The sequence below is a fragment of the Myiozetetes cayanensis genome, unplaced genomic scaffold (assembly GCF_022539395.1).
Source record: "Myiozetetes cayanensis isolate MyiCay16 unplaced genomic scaffold, myiCay2020 scf3, whole genome shotgun sequence".
In the NCBI taxonomy this organism is placed as follows: domain Eukaryota; kingdom Metazoa; phylum Chordata; class Aves; order Passeriformes; family Tyrannidae; genus Myiozetetes; species Myiozetetes cayanensis.
In genome coordinates this window covers 67,912,801-67,933,189 of record NW_026087521.1, presented here as the reverse complement: position 1 = coordinate 67,933,189, position 20,389 = coordinate 67,912,801, and the positions used below count along the sequence as shown (strand labels likewise).

The window sequence follows — 20,389 nt, the reverse complement described above, 5'->3', positions numbered from 1 at the left end:
CTCTGTCAACTGGATTGTTGTCTGTTGCTCATGTGGGTTTGTCAAATTTTCTTTTAGAATGGGCTGTACATGATCCAGAATTATTTCACACTTGCCTTTTTGCAGCCCCTTGCTGTCACTGTGTATATACTTTTGGAAGCATGTCTCTTAAAAAGAGATATTTACTCTGCCTCTACTTTTCGCATTTTTTTCAAACATTTTTTGAATGTCATGGTTATTTTCTAAAGGCTTGGTAGTACTTTCCACAGTGATTTCTGTAATGAGTCTTCCAATGATTTACGTGGGTTTTTTCCCTTAATTTACCCCCTAAATATATTCAATTAAATCCTGGCAACCTTAAACAATAGTCAGCATTTCTGTTCCAGTGAGCATAATTCTGTTGTGTTTTTGACTGTCTTTTGGCAGTATGTCCCCTGTTGAAGTTTTCTGGGACAGCTTCTGTGAGGTTAGTAAGTTTGAAAGGATGGTTAGAAGTGCCCAGAGAAATACAAAATTTTTGGGTTCTCCTCTGTAAAACAAAATTTGTCAGAGCAAATATTTCTTACAACTCAGCCCTAGCAAACAATCTGTACCCCATTCTTACAGAAAATGGGGAAATCAAGCAGTGTTGCTTGTTTTTGTCAAAGTTTAATGAGAACATGGTGCTGAGCACTCATTTAAAGAGTGCACAGGAGCATGGCTGGGGCAGCACGAGGGGGTGGCTCCAGCTGCACTGCACCTTTGAGAAAGCCCTCCGTGTGTCACAGCCGGCTGTGCTTCCACAAAGCTCTCCGAGCGCCCTGGGGGAGCAAGAGCTGGAGCAAGGACAGCATCTCCTGCCTGTGTTCTCTCCAGACCCACTGTGGGACTCGGATTCCCTGCTGAGTGCTTGGGGCCTTTCCTTCTCAGTGGGCACCAATGGGTGGATATGCCGTCATAGGTGAAAGCTCAGCTGGAGACATCTTACAGCACACTGGGCATTTTAAAAGTGCTTTGCAGCCCTTTTCAGAAAGCATGGAATCCTGGAGGCACCTCAGAGAAACTGCATCCTAAAGTATACCAGTGTCCTTAAAGTAAATGGGGCTAGGAGGAACTAGATGTGTTATATATTATATTCCATTCTATTCTGTACTATCCTATTCTATAAGACACTACTATAATATTCTATACTTCTAATAATAGTTCAGCTGAGGTTTCTGAGGTACCTGTGTGGTGCTCAGGAAGGGAAACATTGTCCACTCTGATTTAAAAAGTAGAAAATATGCTTGGTGCATCATAAAAAATAAAACCACAAACAAAACACCAACAAGACAAAGAAACCCAAACAAATGAAAACACCACCAAAAAAAAAACCAAACAAAAAAACAACCAAGCAAAAAACAGCAGAAAAGAAACCTCCACTCTGAACCTGACAAGGAAATGGAGGACAGTGCTACCAACCACATTTGTAAAGTAAATTTGTTTTCAAGTCAACTTCATGCTCCTTTCAATAGGATACGAGAGTAGAACAGGTTCCCAGCAAACCACTGAGATTTTCATGCTTGTGCATTTTATAGGCTTGAGACATTAGTGAGTGAATCAGTTCAGAATGGGTGTTCTCCTTGGCTGCCAGCAGAGGATCCTACCTATCTAAACTATCCTGTGGTTATTTGATTTTGTTTGGCTTTGCTATGGACCCCATTTCACAAATAATCTGTTTTCCCTTCTAATGTGCTCATGAAGTTTAAGAAGCCATCACTGTGCAGAATCAAACCTTCCAGTGGAACTTTGCTGGGCCAATATTTTAATTAACTTGTTTCAGTCATCTCAGTGGCCTGACATAAGTATCCTGTGTTGAAGAACACCTCTATAAAAATAAATCTGCACTGCCATTTGCATGAAGTCATCTTATGCTATATTATCTCATGTCACTCCTAACCCAGGTAAGGAATCCCTGAGGGCCATGTCTGTGTTCTTTTGTAAATCACTGTGCACACCTGTGCTTTGCTGTAGAAACATGTTAAATAATAACACCTTTTAGAGGGTTCACTAAATTATGAGTAGTTGGAAGCACTAAGCTCCTGTACTGGGCATGCCACAGTGTCTGTGAGTGGGTGTGCAAATGTCTGTGTATGTCGAAGATGAAATTTCAGCTCTTTCTTTGGGATTTCCTGAGTCAGTTTAGTTAAATCATGAATATTACCTCAATATATTGTGCAGGGCTTATCAGTGGGCCAGTGCCACTTTTCCAGAATTATTGAATTACTGAGTGACACCCACCTGAAACTGGTCTTAGACACAAATCTGTTTCTGCAAGAGGTTGTCCTTACCTTAAGAAGCTGTGTCTTTCAGCTGGAGAGGGCAAGAGAAGAGAGATACTCTTACCTTTCTTTGGAGATATTATTACCTCTCTTACAGAGGGGTACGAGGAGGTTAAGGCATTTATCCTTAGGGCAGAAGGCCCTGTGAGAGAACAAGCTGTCCTCTTGTTGGATTCTTTCTGGCGGGGGGGGGTTCACAGAGGAATTTGACTGCAAACTTCTCAACCAAGGACTGAAACACCAGTTCAGGATGTTCATGGTGGGACAGGAGTCCTCCCAGGGAGAAACAGCAGCTCCTGGGACTGGGAATTCCCTGCTCTGCTCTTCCACACCCTGTTACAGCACAGTATTGAACTGGAGGCATGGAGGGCTCAGGGCATAGCTCTGCTCAGCATCCCCATGCCTGCCAAAGAATTCTTGGAGTGCACTCTTGACATTCACACCTCCTCACAGGCCACACCTGCATGGCACTGGATCCACAGCCTTCCTTTACTTTGCATTGGAAAAAAGAACTAACTGAGGGGTCTACCCAGAAGAATTGCTGAGGTTGCATCTGCTTCTGTTTCAGAGAGGTGCTAAATGTTTTCTTGTCCCCATTTGGAGCTGATGACATTTCTTCACTAACCAGTAAGATATGTGTAACTTCAAGCTTATCTCGAGAGCTGGCTGCTTCTGTTCGTCAGCATAGACTTTCTTCCTGGACTCACTTCCTATGTTACCCAACACAGGTTTTATATATATATATATGTATAAATCCAGAAACTCCTTTTGAAAACACATACAAAGCAAGACTAGCCCAGGACATTGTGCAGGTATGAGGTACTGCTCTCAGGCTAGAAACCAGTGTTTACAGTGTACAAAATTAATTTCAGCTATAGGGCCAGAGCTGGTCACCTAGAGCTAGATCTGCAACAGGCTGTTGGCTCTAAAGCCTGTCTTTTAGATGTTCTTCCAGACAGTATTTTCCCTGTGGCCAGCACGGGAATCCAGCCTCCCCAAGCATTGAGTTGGAACCAAAAAAGCCAGACTCCTAGAAGGTATCAAGCTGCATGGGGAAGCCCCAAAACTGGGAGCAGAAAATGCAAAGAAAGGGAGAGAGTCTAAACTTATCCCATCAGAGTTAAGCCAGATTTCCCTGCACAGTGAGCCTTTCCAGCTCTGCTGGCAGCAGTCATCTCAGTGTAATTGCTGAGGGTATATGGTGGTTTTAGAGAAGGAGAGCCCACCCTTAAAATGTTCTGACTGAGGAAAAAAGATTTCTTTACATGAAAAGCCAGAAGACGACTTTTTTTGGTTTCATTGATTAGAAAAAAGACATTCTAGTGAACATAGTAAAACTTCTTTTAGTGTATTTTTCTAGGTTTTTTTCATTTAACTTGATTCTATCAAGTACAGAATGAGCATGAGCTTAAAGTAAATTCATAAATAAAATAAAGTACTAATTCCACTTAGTCATGACATTTCTGAAGGAAGATTTATGAAGTGCATCAGTGCCTTTTATTAAACTGAATCACATACACTAGGCATCTATTTGGTGTAGACCTAATAAGCAAATACTTATATAAGTTATTTGTCAGATTTCCAATCTAGATCCAGACAAATATCATAAAATGGCATAATCTTCCAGGGTGTTTTAGCTTTCTCTGCCACAGCAATCTAAGAGGAGCATTATGTCAAATAACTAGGGACATGTAGGATACCTTGCTCTGGCACACCCCTTTGTGGTGATAGCAATGAACATGGAGGATGTACTGCCCGAACTCAGAAATGGTGACAGCCAGTCTGGGGCCTCTTAAAACTGTTTCAGGCTACTGCTCATGGAGAAACAGCTCCTGTGTGCCCAGGACGGCACTTCCCAGGCACAGAAATTGTTGTGCTTTCATGTCTGGTGACTCTGCTCTTCAAGGTGGCCTTCTTCTGAAAAAGTGTACAGACAGAGACAATAGACCATTTCTTCTCTTTGACAAAAAAAGAGAAAGAACAATTTGTGTCAAATAGAGTACCAGAATGTTGCATTTTTCTATAAAATTCTGCACAGGAATGTGGCAGAGAGAGGGAATTGCTGGGAATTGCTGTTGGATTGTCTCCTGGAGGATAGTTTTGCGTTAAGGTTGTCCTACAAATCTGTGGCTCACATAAGTTCCTGACATGCTTGGCAGGACCAGCTCAGTATATGAAATCCCCCAGGGCACTGTAGTGAGCCCTGTGACTGGTGGCCCACCCTGCAGGTTGGGGGCTGTCCTGTGTTCTCTGGTGCACCCCAGGCAAGGCAGCGTTTGGCAGGTGGGTCACAGAGTCTTATGTGGCTCTTCAGGATGTTCCCACTCCCTTGGCATCTCCCATGCCAGCAGAAGGATGATACCTCACCAGCCCCAGGTGCTCTGGTGGCTGCAGCAGGGGCTGGATTGGCAGGTTGTCTGTATGTGCCTTGTCTGCTCTGCTGATTCTGCTCAGAGATGACATCTCAGCACAGGGCAAACAGCTGGGCAGTGACCCTGTGAGTCACTGCCATCCTCTCAGAGCTCAGGGTTTGTGGACAGCAAATGAGAAAGTTCTCATTGGTGAAAGGGCTGGGTGGAGAGTTTTGTTTGGATTCTGTTTTCCAAATGCCCTTTTATACAGCTTGTGTGGCTCAGGCTTCACCTTCCTGAAACATCTGACTTGCCTGACCATCCTTCTGGGAGGAGTCAACTAACGATGTCTGAACTTCTTGGTGTTTAAAGAGTCCTTGCCTGGTAGTCACGTTTGTAACCCCAGAGAACAAGACACGGCACAAATCACACATATGAAAGAGATTTAAAAGAGTAAAGAGCTCAGAGGGTTTTGGATAAATACACAAAGTTTGGATTCTGGTCCAAACCTCTCTGGTTTGCAAAAATGACTCTGGAAGCATCACAAGAGCAAAGTCTTTTTTTTTTTTTTCCAACCCTGGAGTTTCTGGTACTGACAGGAGTTGGGAAGTGACAAGATTTACATAAACAAGGAATCTTCTCAGGACTCATGACAGGTACTGAACTAATGTTTAATCTGGGTCTGGCCAGCTAACCCTACCAGGTTATTTTATCCACTAGACTAGTAGTTGTTGTTTATTGTTTGTGCTGTGTTAAGCTCATGTCTTGCCAGGTATTGAGCAAGCTCACCCTAAAATGCTGACCCAAGCCTGCAAGGGTTTGATAAAGGGCAGGTGCCAGCCCTAAGAGTTATCTGCTGAAAAAACTAAATGTTATAAGAATAGAAAGATCCAATTTCTAGTCCACAAAGAGCTTCCATTGTTTTCAAGCCCTAGAAATGAAGGATGAGTTTTAAACAAAGATCAGAAGAAAAAAATTATAGGTTTTTAAGGTACTCCAGCTTCAGACCAGGATCCAGGCTTTGTGACCGGGAAAGAAGGAACAACTCCCTTTCTACTGTATAAATAAATGAGAATTTCAATAGGTGGATTGGTATTAACACCAGTCTTTGAGATGCTGCCTTCATGAAAGTACTTTTAAAAACCACTAGCAAGTATGTCTTCTGCAAGTCCCCCATTAAAGCAAGATATGGGTCTCATTAAATAATCTTTCCAGCCCCCCACTTTGCAGCAGCCCGTGCCCAGATCTGAACTTTGGAGCTGACCCCTGTCTTTGAGATGGGCCAAACCAAAAGCCAGATCTGAACACCACTGAACTCTGGGAAAGTTCAAATCTATCGTTTGTGGTTCAGGTTGAGCTCTAATTAAAACAGACCAGTTAGAAAGGCAAATGTCTTAAAACCAAAACAAAACAAATGTTTCACGTGAAAAGTTTTGGATTAGGCTATATAGGACCAAGTAGTGTTTTTGTCTATCACATGATGTCATGTTGCTCTGGTTAATATAAACTGACAGCATGCACATGCTGCCATGGGAGATATTCCATGCAGACACTTTGAGTTCAACTTTGAGCAGAACACAGTATCCACGGAAATACTTCATGCTCTGCAAGAAACCATCAGCAATGGGTAGCTACTTTTACTGCCACTCAGCCCTGAAGGTAGTCTGCTACCTTCCCAACTTTCCCTGCCCATCTCTAGTCGCACAGAAGTCCAGGGTCTCTCAAAAATCAGTGCCTTGCCTTCTCTAAGTGAAGCTTATGCCTCATTATGTCAGCAGTATGTGGAATATTGCCACTAATCCCTGAAAACAAACAAAGGGTGCTGCAGAACCTTGGGTTGTGTAAGAGGGCAGGGAAATCCCAGCTGACTCTCCTGCTCAGAGCTTCTGTTTATACTGTAGTTAAAATTACAGTGTCTGTAATAAAGCAACATGGTTCATCAATGGGAAAGGGAAAAGCAAACAAAAGGGAAGGGAACATGGTTTCAGCATTACTGAACTGCTGAAGTGAGAGAAAGCAGAGACAGCAAGGAGAAAGGGAAAGGGAAAGAGGGAAAAGGTGTTAATGCCCCATCACTGGTGTCAGGATGGCACTGTGAACCAGCAGCTGGAAAAAGAGACAGGAAGATTTACTGAGAGAATCACAGCACACACAGTAAGTAACCAGCAGTTACTCTCCCTATGGGCTTTATTCTCTACCTGATGTTCCACATAAGTACTGAGCATGAGTTGAGTATTTTCTCTTTGTGAAATTTGAGTTCAGGCTCTTTGTGGACAATTAACTAAGGTTTCCAAACTTTCTTCTTATGCAAACAATGCTAATAATCCCACCAGGCCTCTTCAACTGAGATTTTTCAGTGTGGTCTTTTTTCGGGCCTGGACTCACTTTCTAGAAAACCAAATCCCTTCACAACATTTCTGTCCTTTGCTTTCTCTTTGGATTGGAAGACATTACAGCAACCATTTTTGTTTGAGGTTATGTCCCAAATGTTTAAGTGGAGGCTAATCCCCACTAATTCAACCTTGCTGTTCCTCACTGAAATTAGTCATCATACCTCTCCAGACAGCGAGGTATGAAGTGACATGCCCAAGGTCACAAGAAAAGGCACAGCTTGGAACAGAATCCAAGTCCATTATCTCCTGTCCATGGTTTAACCATAAAATGATGGTTCTCACATTCAACCAGGAGCCACGAGGTATGTGAAGAAGGACAGGAAGGGAACGGTAATGAGCTTCTTGGTGTGACACCTTCCTCTCAGCTTGGACAAAGAGAATGGAAAACTATTTTATCCATTCTTCATGAATACTTCTCAGGTTAAAGAATATTCAAATCTTTACACTTTTTGCTCAGAGGAAATTTTCAGTTCAGACCTTTCTTTAGTGGTGAAGTCGTAATTAAAAGAACAATCTTTCTATGTAATAATTCTCTATCAGTATCCTAATTCTATATATGGCATCATTTAAAACACACCAAAACAGTAGAAAGTAGAAAGCAGTAAAAGACACATCTATACAAAGGAATGAGAAACTCACAGTATTTTCTTCTGCACCAATTTTGTAAAGGAGGACTGACAGGAACCTAGTTGTTACTTTAGAATTTTCTTTAAAGCAAGAAGTAGAGTTGAATGGGAATAGATAACTTCTCATGTTCTACACGTGATAATATACTGATGTCCAGTAAATCTAGTTGAAAGAATCACACAGTTTTGTGACATTGTCAGAAATATGGCAGAAAATATATGGTTATTGACGTGTACTAATCCTTCTCTGAGTATGGGGTACCCCAAATGCTTAGGAATGAGAAGCAGTCAGAGAGTAAAACCCACTTGACTGCTTAGGGAAGTTCACCACCTTTGCCACACAGTGAATAATACCTTGTGTGTTCTTGCCTGGGACACTGGCATTGGTAGGTTTCCAAACTACTGCCTTAGACATGGAGATGATCCTTCCCAAATGCACTGAGAGGTACCTGCCCCTGAGAGCCAGAACTGCCCCGAGTGGCTGCCCCAGCCAAGCACAAGTGCTCTGTGCTGCCCACTCCTGCTTTGGGCTCCTGCTCCCTGCCCTTCACCATCCCCAGTTTCTGCTGCTCCTGGCCCATCTCTTTTTCTTCCCTTCTCCCTTTACATGCACTCATAGGTCTGCTATGCTCTTTCCCACTTCCCCACGGCCCTAACCAGGCAGTTGAAAGGCTTCCATCGCGAAGATTGGAAACATATTCCATATTAAATGTAACAGGATAGTATGGCCAGCAGGTCCACGTTTCAAACACATTCAATTTCTGTCACAGCTGAGAATAAACAGCAGGGGAAGCTACTTGATGGGTTGGTGGAGGCTGTGGCTACCCTTTCTTGTGGAACATGTCTCTGTCACTTGCTAAATAGGTGCACCATCTGGTGGTAATTTTGGACTCCCACTTCTTAAATTTCCAAAGAGCAGTGGAGCTACGCCTGTGGTTGCTGCACTTTTATTTTTTTTGCCAGTATCTGTCTGAAAGTCATCAGCTAAGACAACTTTTGTAGGTACTACTGGTGAATGAGTACTAAGAATAGGTAGGACTTTAAATAAGAATCAAGTTTCTATGTCTGCTGTGTGGGGCAAGTAGGTGTGACTTTATGAGAGGACCACATGCTCCCCTGAGAAACATACACAGAGAGGTGGAAAAATTCCATAGACAAACAAAAATTAGGTATTAACAAGCTTCATACCTAATTAGGGAGACTAAGCTCCCAGGACAGGCAACAGGGACAGTCATACAGTCAAATTAAGATCCAAATCACCCCCTGGAAGAGCTTCTTCTCTTCTTTGACCATACAAGGAATACAGGCGGACTAGGTTCCTATCTTAGACATCTCATGCAAATGCCTGGAGTTGTGTGGTATGAAACTAGGCCAAAGGAAAGAAGTGAGGAAGGGGCTCCTCATTTCTCTGCCTTGGTTGTCTGAAGCCCATGTGTTCAGCTGCAGAGAGAAATCACTGCTATGTCTTGTGCCATTGCCCTCAGAAACTGCAAGGTTGCACTGGCCATGTCAGATGGAACTTTGCATGGAGATCTATTCTGAACAGGATGGGTTGAGGCTGAACCAGATAGAAAATGAGTTTCCACATTTTCATTAAGAAATGAGTGAACAGGTAAAATTAAATCATGATCTGTGAGTAAACGTTCTTCTTTTCGGCAACTTGAAAAGAACTCTCAAGTCTACAGAAGTTCATTCCGTGTCTGCTGAGCTTCTACCTAGAGAAAGCAGTGTCCTTTTCCAGTGCACCAGCGAGGCTTCTGGGTTGAAAGCAAACTACTTAAAGACTCCTCAGCAATCCAAGCCTGTTTGATTGACACTGGTTAAGTCTTAGGAATCATCTTTCTCAAAGAATCCCAGAAAACAGAGGTTGAGCCTCTACAGTAGAGAGAGCATTATAAAGTTGTCTCCTAGAACCACTTCAGGTGGATCTAGGATGGGCAGAAGCACCTATCATCAGCTCAAGCTTGCATGCTGGCTTTCACTATGACTTCTATATTCTGCAGACCACTTGGTTCTGCATGTAAAGTGAAACACTTTTAAAGTTTCTTTAAGAAGACTTAAAATGGAAGGATTAAAGTCTAGCACATATTGGGCAAACAGAGCAGGGCCGAAGTTGTTGGCCAGTTTGAATCCTGAGTGAACTACAACCTTACAACCACAGTTGTAAGTTCATTTTTCTCTTGTTGGTTTGCTCTATTTCTTTCATTTCAATTTGTCTCTTCTCTCAGTAACAACAATATCGTACTTTGACATCAGTGAGAAATAAACTGGAGTCATGCAGAATTTAATCCAAGGCTAAAAAGTCAGGCACGATACGCTCGAAGGAAATGTTGTCAATTAGAAAATAAGGTATTTGTCAGATGTAATATTGTGCAATACATCAGCCACTTCATTAGGAAAAGAAATTGCTCATGACTGGAGGCACGACAGCAACCAGCATGGATCAGTGATCTAAGCCTGGGTGCTGAACACTTGTTTGCAAAGCAAAATGTGAAGATCAACAAACACTGTGTTTTTTGTAATGTTTGCTTTTGCCTCACTTTGCATTTCAAGCTTTTCAATTTAGAAACAGATGGTTTACCAAGCAGAATGTATCCCAAAGAACAGAGGAGGAAAGGGAGGGATGCTGCTACATATGTAACTCTGAAGTCTAATGTTATGTTTAGCTGTCCTGCCTGCTGTAGAGGTTGAGCTAGATGACCAAACCTATCATCTGTAATTCTAGGGAAGAGATCTTGACAACACAGTTAACCGCAGTAGTAAAGCTCGGGGAATCTCCCGAGTCATTAGAACCCAAGATATTGAAGGATCTCCAGGTTGGCTGCACCACCTGTCACCCTTCATAAAGAACTGCCCCCGCAGTGGCAAGGTCTGGCAGCACCTGCCTGTTTGCCAAGTTGCTCTATACTTAAAAAGTCAGATGTTGTATAGTTGATTGCCAATTAATTAATTAATTGGGTTTTAGCTGAGTCCCTGCTAAAAGCTTTGCTTTCAACCTCTGCTTGTAAGCAAAAGACAGGAGGCTTTTTAGTGGCTCTGGTAAAACCAGTGGCAGAATTTCTCCAACAGTAATAGGACCAGAATTTGCCTCCTGTCATTTTGGGTGAAGGCCAGCACCACTTTTATGACTCTAAATGTTATTTGCTTTTCTGTTCTAAGCATGCATTACGTTGTAAGTCATTGCCCAATAGGACCGAGATGGTAAAGTAACTAATGAGTCAGGCTGCTATGGATCATTTGTACCCAGCAATTTTATTACAAAGTGACATGAAAAAAAAGTGACACTAAATGAGCATTAATGTTCCTTGGAAGTAAGGAAATGCCAAACTTTAGGTTGCTATGCAAAGTTAGCCCTGTGCCCAAATTTCAGTAGAGTATTCAAAAAATAGTAGCCTAGAATTTGTATGCTGTCTTTTCCAAAGGACCTCTGACTCACTCATGCCAAGGCAGACCAGAAAAGCAATATGGAAAATGTTTTCCTGAGTAGCTAAAAGCAAAAGAAATGGAAGACTTTTGTTATGGCCAGTGCCAAGCACGTCAGAGTTCCAGCTCATCACAGACTGTGCCTGTAGGGCCCCACGACAAACACCTGTACCTAAAATGTACATGTACATCAGAGTGATCACAGAATGCCAAAAACTACGGCTACCCAGGCCTCTCAAAAACCAAAAAAAGGTTTCTTTTCCATACTGACACTTAAATGGAGCTATTACATACAGTAGAAAAAGGTCCATTTAGTTTTGAACCATGGCAAGGATGTTCTAAACCCCATACTGTGTCCGTGGAGTGGTTTTTGGGAGGCCTGAGGCAGGCAGTGTGTCGTGGTACGTGACGTCTCATACCAAGCTGTGTGTGCAGTGCGTTATGGAGCCATTCAGCTTGGAACCCCTCGGGAGATGGGAGAGCAGAGCTCCTGAGATCCAGACACCTGGCTCTACCCAGGGACAGTTCTCTGCATCCATTTACACCAGTGCACTTCACAAATTTACAGTTAACTGCACTAAGAACCAAAGTGGAGCTGCTCAGAGTCAGATTTATCAGTGTATTTAAGTTTGAAAATGTCTACAGAAAAGCACCTGTTCCAAGAAAAATCTTCATTTTTATATGTACAAATGGAATGAAATAGAAGTTTAAAAAGTTGGCCCTTTCCCTAGAATGGAAATTCCAGATTTCATTCAGGTCAATATCCACCATTTCTCATCCAGCTGCAAGCCACACAGAGTTCACCAAGTAATTGTATTACCATGTTAGTGCTGTGTTTGGAATAAGGACGTCTGTCTTTTGAAGCAAGTCTGCTGCCAAATAGGTAAATATTTAAATGGCAACATTTGAATTTAAAAGAATTTATACTTTTCTTCAAACTCGTGATCCTTGAGGGAAAAGAAAACACAATTGAGGTACACTTGAACCAGACAGTAAAATCTTACAAAAAGACTAGGGAGTGGAGAAGATGAATTGGGATATATAATAATCTATTTATTAATAGCTAGAAAATATTATATGCTAGAAATTACTATATGCTGCAGATTATATATTATAGACATTTCTTTTATAGGGAGACAAGGAAATAGAGATGATAAAATTAATGTAGCAAACTGACATTTTTTTCTAGTAAAGTCAAACAAAAGTTATTACTGTCAGCTCATAATTTACAAATGGTAGTGTCAATTTATGTTTATCTTTTCATCTCTGGTTTACAGCATGTTTTGAAAACATTACTAAAGCCTCACCAAATCATTATGAGGTTGTGGCATCTCAGAAATTCTGAAAGCACAGAGAAATTATCTCCCACAAATGTTCAAATTGATTCACTAAGTTGGGAATCCTCCATCCTGTCAAAATAGGATGTTTCTTTAACACAACAGTACTTCCTTAGAATAGAAAAACAGTTTTCTTGTTCTAAAAACCTCCAAGAGACAGAAATGTAGAAGAGTCTGAACCTACTGCTCCCCCTCAGTTAAAATAATATAAATTCTTAGCACATTAGTTGTTTCATAACTTTTTTACCACTCCTTCACAACCTCAGCTACCACCAGCTGGGAGGTTTATTTTCTTATTCTGGTTTGGGTTACTGTCTTGCTTTGCTACTTGTGACAGCAAAAGCCTTATCCCCCCTTCTCCAGTCAGAAAGTATGAAGTGTTTGAATCAACCCTTCGTTTCCTCCAGAGATGATAATGCAAACTGAAATGCCCTCTCTCACACTTTGCCCCGCAGCTCCCAGGTTATCACACCCTCCTTGCCACTGTGCAGATTCAGCTGAGCTGCAGTGCACTGACAGCACTGCTCTGCTGGGGCAGCCTGGATGCCTCGTGGTGCTCCCTCCCTGCTTGTGGAGTAATTGGTGCCAGTGCCCGGTGCGTGGGTGGGACAGCCCCGCTCTGCTCCAGCCAGGCCTCTCTGCCTTTGGGAGGCAGCTCCTGGGACGGTCACTGGCATCCCCGAGCCCTTGGGCAGTAACACAGAGCCCATCAGCCAGAGCAAATACACTGCAGATCCTCAAGGTTAAGGATATTTTTGTTTCTCCTTCCAGCAACAACATATCAGTTGTAAAAATAAAGGCGCTGTTTGAGACATTTTAAGAGGAGGCTTTGCAGTGACTGTTTGCAGTGTGGTAAATCTTTCCTGCAAAATGAGCACAATGAGGATGGCCTCAGATTTGGGGTTTTTTTACTCTTTATCTCCTGTCTCTGCCTGCTGGTCAGTTACCCAGGGATATGGGTGGTAGTTCATTATGCATGTCTTGTTTATTTTTTTTTCATTCAGGCCTATAATGAGAAAACTCTCCCTCTCTAAATAACCGAGAAATACATCTTGTTATGCATAACTGTACTTCTGTTAAGGGTTATCCCTGCATAAGCCACAGATCATTACATCTGACATGGTACTTATAGTTTAGCTAAATCACACTTGCAAATGCAATGACTCCGCATGGCATTTTGGGAGATGGACATCTGCAGTCACTCCAAGTTGCTGTGTGAGCAATAGAGACACAGTTTTTATTGGTCCTGCGTTGTCTCCTGGAGCTGCCCGCAGTCCTAGGACAGATTTCAGCTGATTGAATGCATCCTGTGCCCCTCTCTCCTGGAATCCCAGACAGCCCTCTGCACTAGGAGCTGGAAGCTGATGCCATGGCCTGCAAAGCCATCCCTCATAATGGAAGGTTTTTTACCCAATTCTAGCACCAACATCCAGTTCAAATTACTGAAAACAAATTTCTTTCTGATCAGTTGCTTGAATGCTCAAAGGACAGGCATTGTTGTCTGGGACCATCCTATACAACAACAAAACCCCCAAAATTTTTCCACATTAGGTCCAAAAGCCACTGTGCAATTGAGGTTCCCAGTGGCTGACAAATGCCTAAACCAATCATAGCACCTACTGCTATGACAAAGATAATTACTGCCTTTCTGTCGGTGAAGTGTGTACCCTGCTCTGTATCATATTTAAAATAATCTAATTCCAACTCATTTTCCCCCTCCAAATCGTTTCCAGCTGTACAATTCCTTTCTTTCCCCATATTGTTTTTATTGGATATAGCACAAGTCCATAAAGATAGATTTTCCCATAATAAATACACAGATGTTAGAATAATAAACATACGGTCAACCTGATATATGAATATCGCTAAGCATTAACAAATATATAGCAAACAACATAAATTGATTTAAAAAAATAGAAAATGAGAACACAAAGTAGTAGAGAAAGAAATGGCAGGAGGAAAGAAAGGCAAAAAGTGAGCTAAAATTGTACTTACTTTAGCAAACTGTCTGGATTCATTTATGGTTCCCTTTATTGATTTGCTGATAGCATTAAAGCACACTATGGTTGTAAAGCATTCCTAGGAATGCTGCCTGTCTTCATGTATTGGAAGTTTTCTGCTCGCACTGAAAGTCAAGCTTTCCAAGTTAGCCAACTCATACCACACTAGACACTACTGTGCTGTATTAATCTATCTGCCTGGACTTGAATTTCCATTTTTGGAGAATAATGAGCCTCTCTACTCCTCCCATTTTTGGTAGGAAGTTTTTATGAACATTTGGCATCTCGGTTAAACCATCATCACAGCCCAGAATAAAAATGACTGGATTCATATGTGGAATCCAAATTTAATTAAGCCTATATATGGCCTGAACCAGGAATAATTTACTGACTGACACCCCCTCAGCAGTCTGATAAGATGCCAACCATTTCTCCATGATGCTATCACTTACACATCTCCCATGCCCAATTCCCATGTTCTTTCAGACCAGCTAAAAGGCTGGGACCCAGACTGGACTTACAATGTTACCTGTTTCCAGTGCAAATAGAGAAAGAATCACTGTTTTTTATGAGTATCTTGCCTTCAGAAGTTGTCCCCCTCCCTTTCCTAGTGCTCTGTTGGTAACTGGAGGTATTTGTGTGTGTTTTTGAGTGCTTGTGTGTAACTGTGACATTCAACTTCATGTTCTGATGGTGCTTCTCAAAATAACTTGTAAAGTCCTCTTCAGTTAAAAAATCTGTGCACAGATTTTGTTAGTCTTTAAAACAGAAGGTGTTTTCTCTCATCCCTCCCCCTTTCTGCCAGGAGAGTGGATCAAAAGTTGAGCCAATGGGAGGTGACAGGAAGCTTCTTAAGATATTCCTCTCCTAAACCTCCCATGGCAAGCAGGGCTGTAACATCACTTCAGCTGCATACTTTCAACACACCAGAAAACTGCAGAAAACCCATACAGAAGGGCAGAGATTAAACAAAAACAAAAACAAAAGGTCCAACTTCCAAACTCCCTTGGTTTTGGTGTTTCCCTGTCAGGTGTCCAGTTCAATGATTTGCCAAATCACTACACTAACAACACAGCCAAATACTGCTAAATCATGGCCATTTTCCACATCATGAGTCTGAGAGAGGAGACAGCTACAGATCACTTCTGTTATCTTGACAGATGTATTTTTCAAAACACCTGAATTTAGCACTGGTAACAACTGTCTGTTTATAAGACCTACAATTTGGAGAATTCCAGTGGAAATGGTAAATGCACAAATAAGTAGCCACTGCCAAAGACCAACAGTAGGTTTCATTTCCATTATTGATTCGGACTCCACACTCCAGAGCCTGCTCTGCCTGCTCTTTTTGCATGGAATTCTTTGCTTCCAACTCTTAGAGGGGTGTGTGTGACAGATTGCTCTGCCCATCATGTGGGAGAATAGAGACTGGTCCCCAGTGCTGCAGCTCCTCTGCATCAATAACCTGATAAGACTAGAGGCTTTACCCATCCAGATCAGGGTCCTTGTCTTCAAAATGTTAGAAGGCAATTATCTTCCAACAATGATTACCAATTATAACATCTGACATATCAGTAAACAGTTTTTGATTCCATTTGTTAAAGAAGTAATCTTTCAAGAGGTAATTTGCTGAAGAGGCTTGAAGGAAGAGGAATGAGTGGAGAGTGCAGAAGATTATGTGAGATGCTGGCATGAGAACTAGGGATGAGTGCAGGAAGGTGACACACAGATGAACAGGGACAGGATGACTGAAGTGAGCAGAGGGCTGACTTTGGGGATGGCATGACTATGGGAAAGTTCCCAGTTATAAATGTACCAAAATAAGCTCTATGCAATGCTTGACTAATTCATCCCATGCTACAGCCTCTGTTCATGCTACTAATTTAGATTTCTCTGTCATTTTTTATCTCTGGTTGCTATAAATCTTTCACACCAACATGAATGCCCCATGCCTAACATTATTTCCACAGTTGTTATTCTGTTCTCTGGACTATTTCAAGGGTTTTTAATACAGATTCCATGTACTATACTGGTGGTACAGCCCTCATTCACTGGAGTACCTCTTTGAATCAATAGCTCATCACCCATCCAGCTGATCTAATAAACTGAGGACTCCTCTGGCACAGTCGGATCCCCAGGAAGGATCATCTGTCCCTCTGTTGTGCCTTCCAGCTGCTGCTTGGTTGTGGTTGGAAGACACTCTTAGTTAATGGCCCCTGAGAGGTGGTGGTAGCAACAGAGGCACATCTGTTGGAGAAACCTCATGTTGGGTCAGTCTGGGGGTTTGCTTTGAATTTTGAAGGGGAAGAGTTGCATCAAGATACAAATTAGAATATCCATAATTCTGCACTTGTCAGTGCTAGTGGGACAGTCTTGTCCTAGTGGCTAAAGAGTAACTCCTCTCTCTCCCATGCAGCTAGAGAGCAATTAATACCATGTTATCATGGCTTACTTGCCCTCCCCACCCTATGACCTGAATAACTCAAATGTTCATCTCCCTAAGTGATTCTGGGATGAAGCTTTAGTTTGGGATGAAGTGAAAAATATGTTTGTCTTTTTTAGTCTTAATCCTTTCTTCAGTCTGTCCAGGCAGAACCAAGTAGCTGATTTAGTGTTTCTACATGTGTCAGACACAGATGTGTTTTGTTACACATGTGAATATTCGTGCTTATTCATGTTTACAAGTATTTCACACCTCTAAGTGGTGGGTTTTTAAACCTTTGTCCCTCTTTTACTGTTTTCCCCCTTGCTAGTGTAATAACACCACTTCCTAAACCCTGCCCTTTTCCTAGATACTGACCTCATCATCTCTGGGTGCTACTCTGCTAATAAAAAAATAAAGACATGTGGATTATGGGATCCTTTATAGACCTTTATGGAACTCATCTGGCTCGGCTGGAAGGGGTCATGTAAACCTTCTCCATCCGGTGGAGTCTGTGGTTTCACACCCAACAAATGTCAAAGCAGAACTCAGCTGCAACCGCCAAGTTTTGTCTGTGTTTGGGTTAAGCCATAAAAGAACCCACCAAGTTCCACGTCAGTCCTTTCAGAGCTGCATAAAAACCACCCAGGTTCAGTGAAGAGGTCAAGAATCTGGTGAACATTTTGGCAAATATGGCTGGAACAGAGGCTCAAGAAAACCACATTTTTTTTCAAACTTGGTACAGCCTGACCAACCTGATCGCTGGTCCATCCTGATGACAAATAGTTTTTGTTCCTTGTAGCTCTTACTTTGTATGGAAACATTCAGAATAAAAACAAAAGCACAATCTGTAGTCCTCTTCAGGCATTTGGACTGCACTCCAAGGTTTCTGAGAACAAAAGGACTGTGGTGAAGAGGATTATCACCCATAAGCTGAGTGGAGCTGAGGAGGCACCACTTCTTCAGCTTGAAGAGGAGGGAGAGCAGAAAAGGTGAAAGCCTTTTCACCTGAAAGCTCAGTGATGACACCAACTCTGGTACAACCCTCCAGGGTGTGCCCCTCAGGGCCATGAGGGCTCTCACAGAAGTTAAGTCCCCTGCCTTACCCAAGGTCAGGGCATGCCTGCAGGCTTTGGCAGGTGAAAACATGGCATGCAAAGGTACAACGGGGCTGTGCTTGGCACCTGTGGGTTTTCTGGCAGCAACATAATTTTGGACATCAGCTGAAGGCAAACAAGTGTAATACCGATCAAGGAGGACCAGACCTGTGCTTCTAATAGTCAAGACAAGTGACTAGAATTTTTTCTGGTTCACCTTCAAAGTTGAAGGTAGAAGTCAAACATTATGTTATTTCCTGTATATGATGTCCTGATAATGTTTAAAGTCTTCCACTTACTTATACTCTTTCAGAAATAAAAGTTAGGCAAAAAGTATTATTTAAACACAATTAGAAATATCTTAGGACAAATGTGGGAAGAGACAAACTGATGAGTGTGTTCCTCACCACCAGCTTTTCAGCATCAAAACTAAATTCTACCAAACCTTCTTCTGAAGTTCAAAAAGTTCAAACTTCTGCCATTGACTTGGTTTGCCACTTCTTTTTATCATTAGTTTTAGCCCTCTCCACATCTGTGCTCTGGTGTGGAGTAATGGTCACAGAATATGAGAGTTTCCCTGCAAATATAAGTCCATTCTCCTCATGCCAATGGATTTATTCCATTACAGCACTTTACAGCTGGGCCCCAGTGCCCTTAAAACACCCAGACCTCTGCCACATTCTCAGACTTGCGTGTACTTGGAAAAAGTATTCAGTTCCCTCCCTGACTGAGGTGTCCCTCAGCTTTTGGCCTTCATTTCACAAGGGTCTCAGGGAAAAACCCAAAGCCTTGATCTCTGACAGCCAAAGCACCCTGTAAGTCGGTTCCTCTTTGCTCAGATGAAATGAAATGTTTTGCCTTTTTCTCATGCAGTTTCAATGAGATCTTATGTCTCACCACACTCAGTTGTGCTGGAGGCACAAGACTCACCTGAGCCTTGAATTTGAGGGTTGTCATCCAAATCAAAATGGGACACAAGAAGAACAGGCTACAACCCCACTGAGAAGCTGGATGGTATCACAGCAGGTGCCCCTGTGAGAGCCATACACTACAACACTGGCCAGCAGACATAGCAGGGGTGCTGACTGGGCAGCCCTCGGGGAAGAGAGAAAAGGTCAGGAACTGGCTGAGGATACCCAGCTGGGTGATGAGGAAAATAATGATCTCAGTGCTGGAAAAAGATATACATGATGTCCCCAATGAAATAGTATCAGATGTAGGATAAATGGAAAGGGATTGATTTAACTTCTGCCAGCTAACAGCTTGTCAGGCCAAGGTCCTGTATTATTTTCTTTGAATAGGTTTCCTGCCTCCAATCACTGCAGTATTTTCTTTCCAGTATGATAACAACACTAAAATGTATCACTGCCACATATTGGAAGGCCAGTGCCGTATGCACAGTACTTCCATCAATTTGGGAGCCTCCCATTACTTAAGCTTTTGGGAAGTCTGCAGAGGGATTTTTCTGAGCTGATTTTATTTCCCTTTTGATTGGCCATATTATGCACCCCACAGTTATCATGGCAACCTCTAACAAGACAACATTTGGAAATATTTTTTCACGGCCTTGATGGATGGCTGTGCAGGGACCTGGGCCACTGCTGGGTATGAAGTTGCACAGATATGAGTGACTTCATCTACAGGTCACTAGAGATTTCATGGCCCTTGCCAGTTGCTCTTCAACATGCAGACCATGGTTGCTCTAGAGCATCACTGTTGAACTCTCGTGGGCAGATCATGGAGGGTTATAAAGCTTTGCAGGAGCGCAGCGAGAAAGGTAAAAGCGAGAAAGGTAAAAGCAAAAACCCCCACCAGTCCATCCCTGCAGCACCACAGAAGAGATACCCTTACCTACTCGGAGCTCTTGTCCAAAGACTGTTTTCTCTCCCAGGGCAGAGCAGTTCCACCTCCCGTAGCGGAACTGGTACTGGCACTCATTGATGCCCATCTGCGCCCCCTCCCCGATCACGATGATGGCATCGGGGCGGCTCTGGCAGATCGCGCGCTGCCGGGGAGCCAGGCCGGGGATCTTGTTGCAGATTATGTTGGCTCCTAAAGCCACCACAGATGACAAAGCTCTGAGGAGAAAAAGCAGAAAGGCACGTTATAACCAAGCTGAGGTCGCTGTTGGATTTGCCATGTGCTGCTGCGTGGCTGGCAAGGTGGGGTTGGAGGGTGGGTTCTTTATGCCAGCTTATCCCAATGCCTCTGGTCTAGTAAAAGAGGCTGGAACTGTTGAGGTAATTCCTGATCAGATTTGTGCCAGAAAAAACAAACAAATGGAATTTTGTCGCTTTTGCTTCTAGAGCCATCAATTCATTAGACGTGGAAAGCAAGACTTATTTAAAAACAAAAAATAGCGATAATTGGTTATTCATAAATCTCTGAAACTCATGTCTGCTTTGAATGTAGATTCAGGTTCAGTGTTTTAGTTACTGCAGCCAGTTCATCCATCCCTCAC

At 42.6% G+C, this 20,389-nt stretch overlaps 1 protein-coding gene across 2 annotated transcripts in view; it reads right to left on the bottom strand.

Annotated features, from left to right (window-relative positions):
* The window catches only part of WNT7B (Wnt family member 7B), an 84,654-nt gene that overhangs the window by 19,710 nt on the left and 44,555 nt on the right, over positions 1–20,389 (bottom strand). For both annotated transcript variants that reach the window (XM_050323332.1, XM_050323331.1), the window contains exon 2: positions 19,780–20,006. In XM_050323332.1, the coding sequence (XP_050179289.1) occupies positions 19,780–20,006 (227 nt within the window). The remainder of the gene's footprint in view (positions 1–19,779; positions 20,007–20,389) is intronic.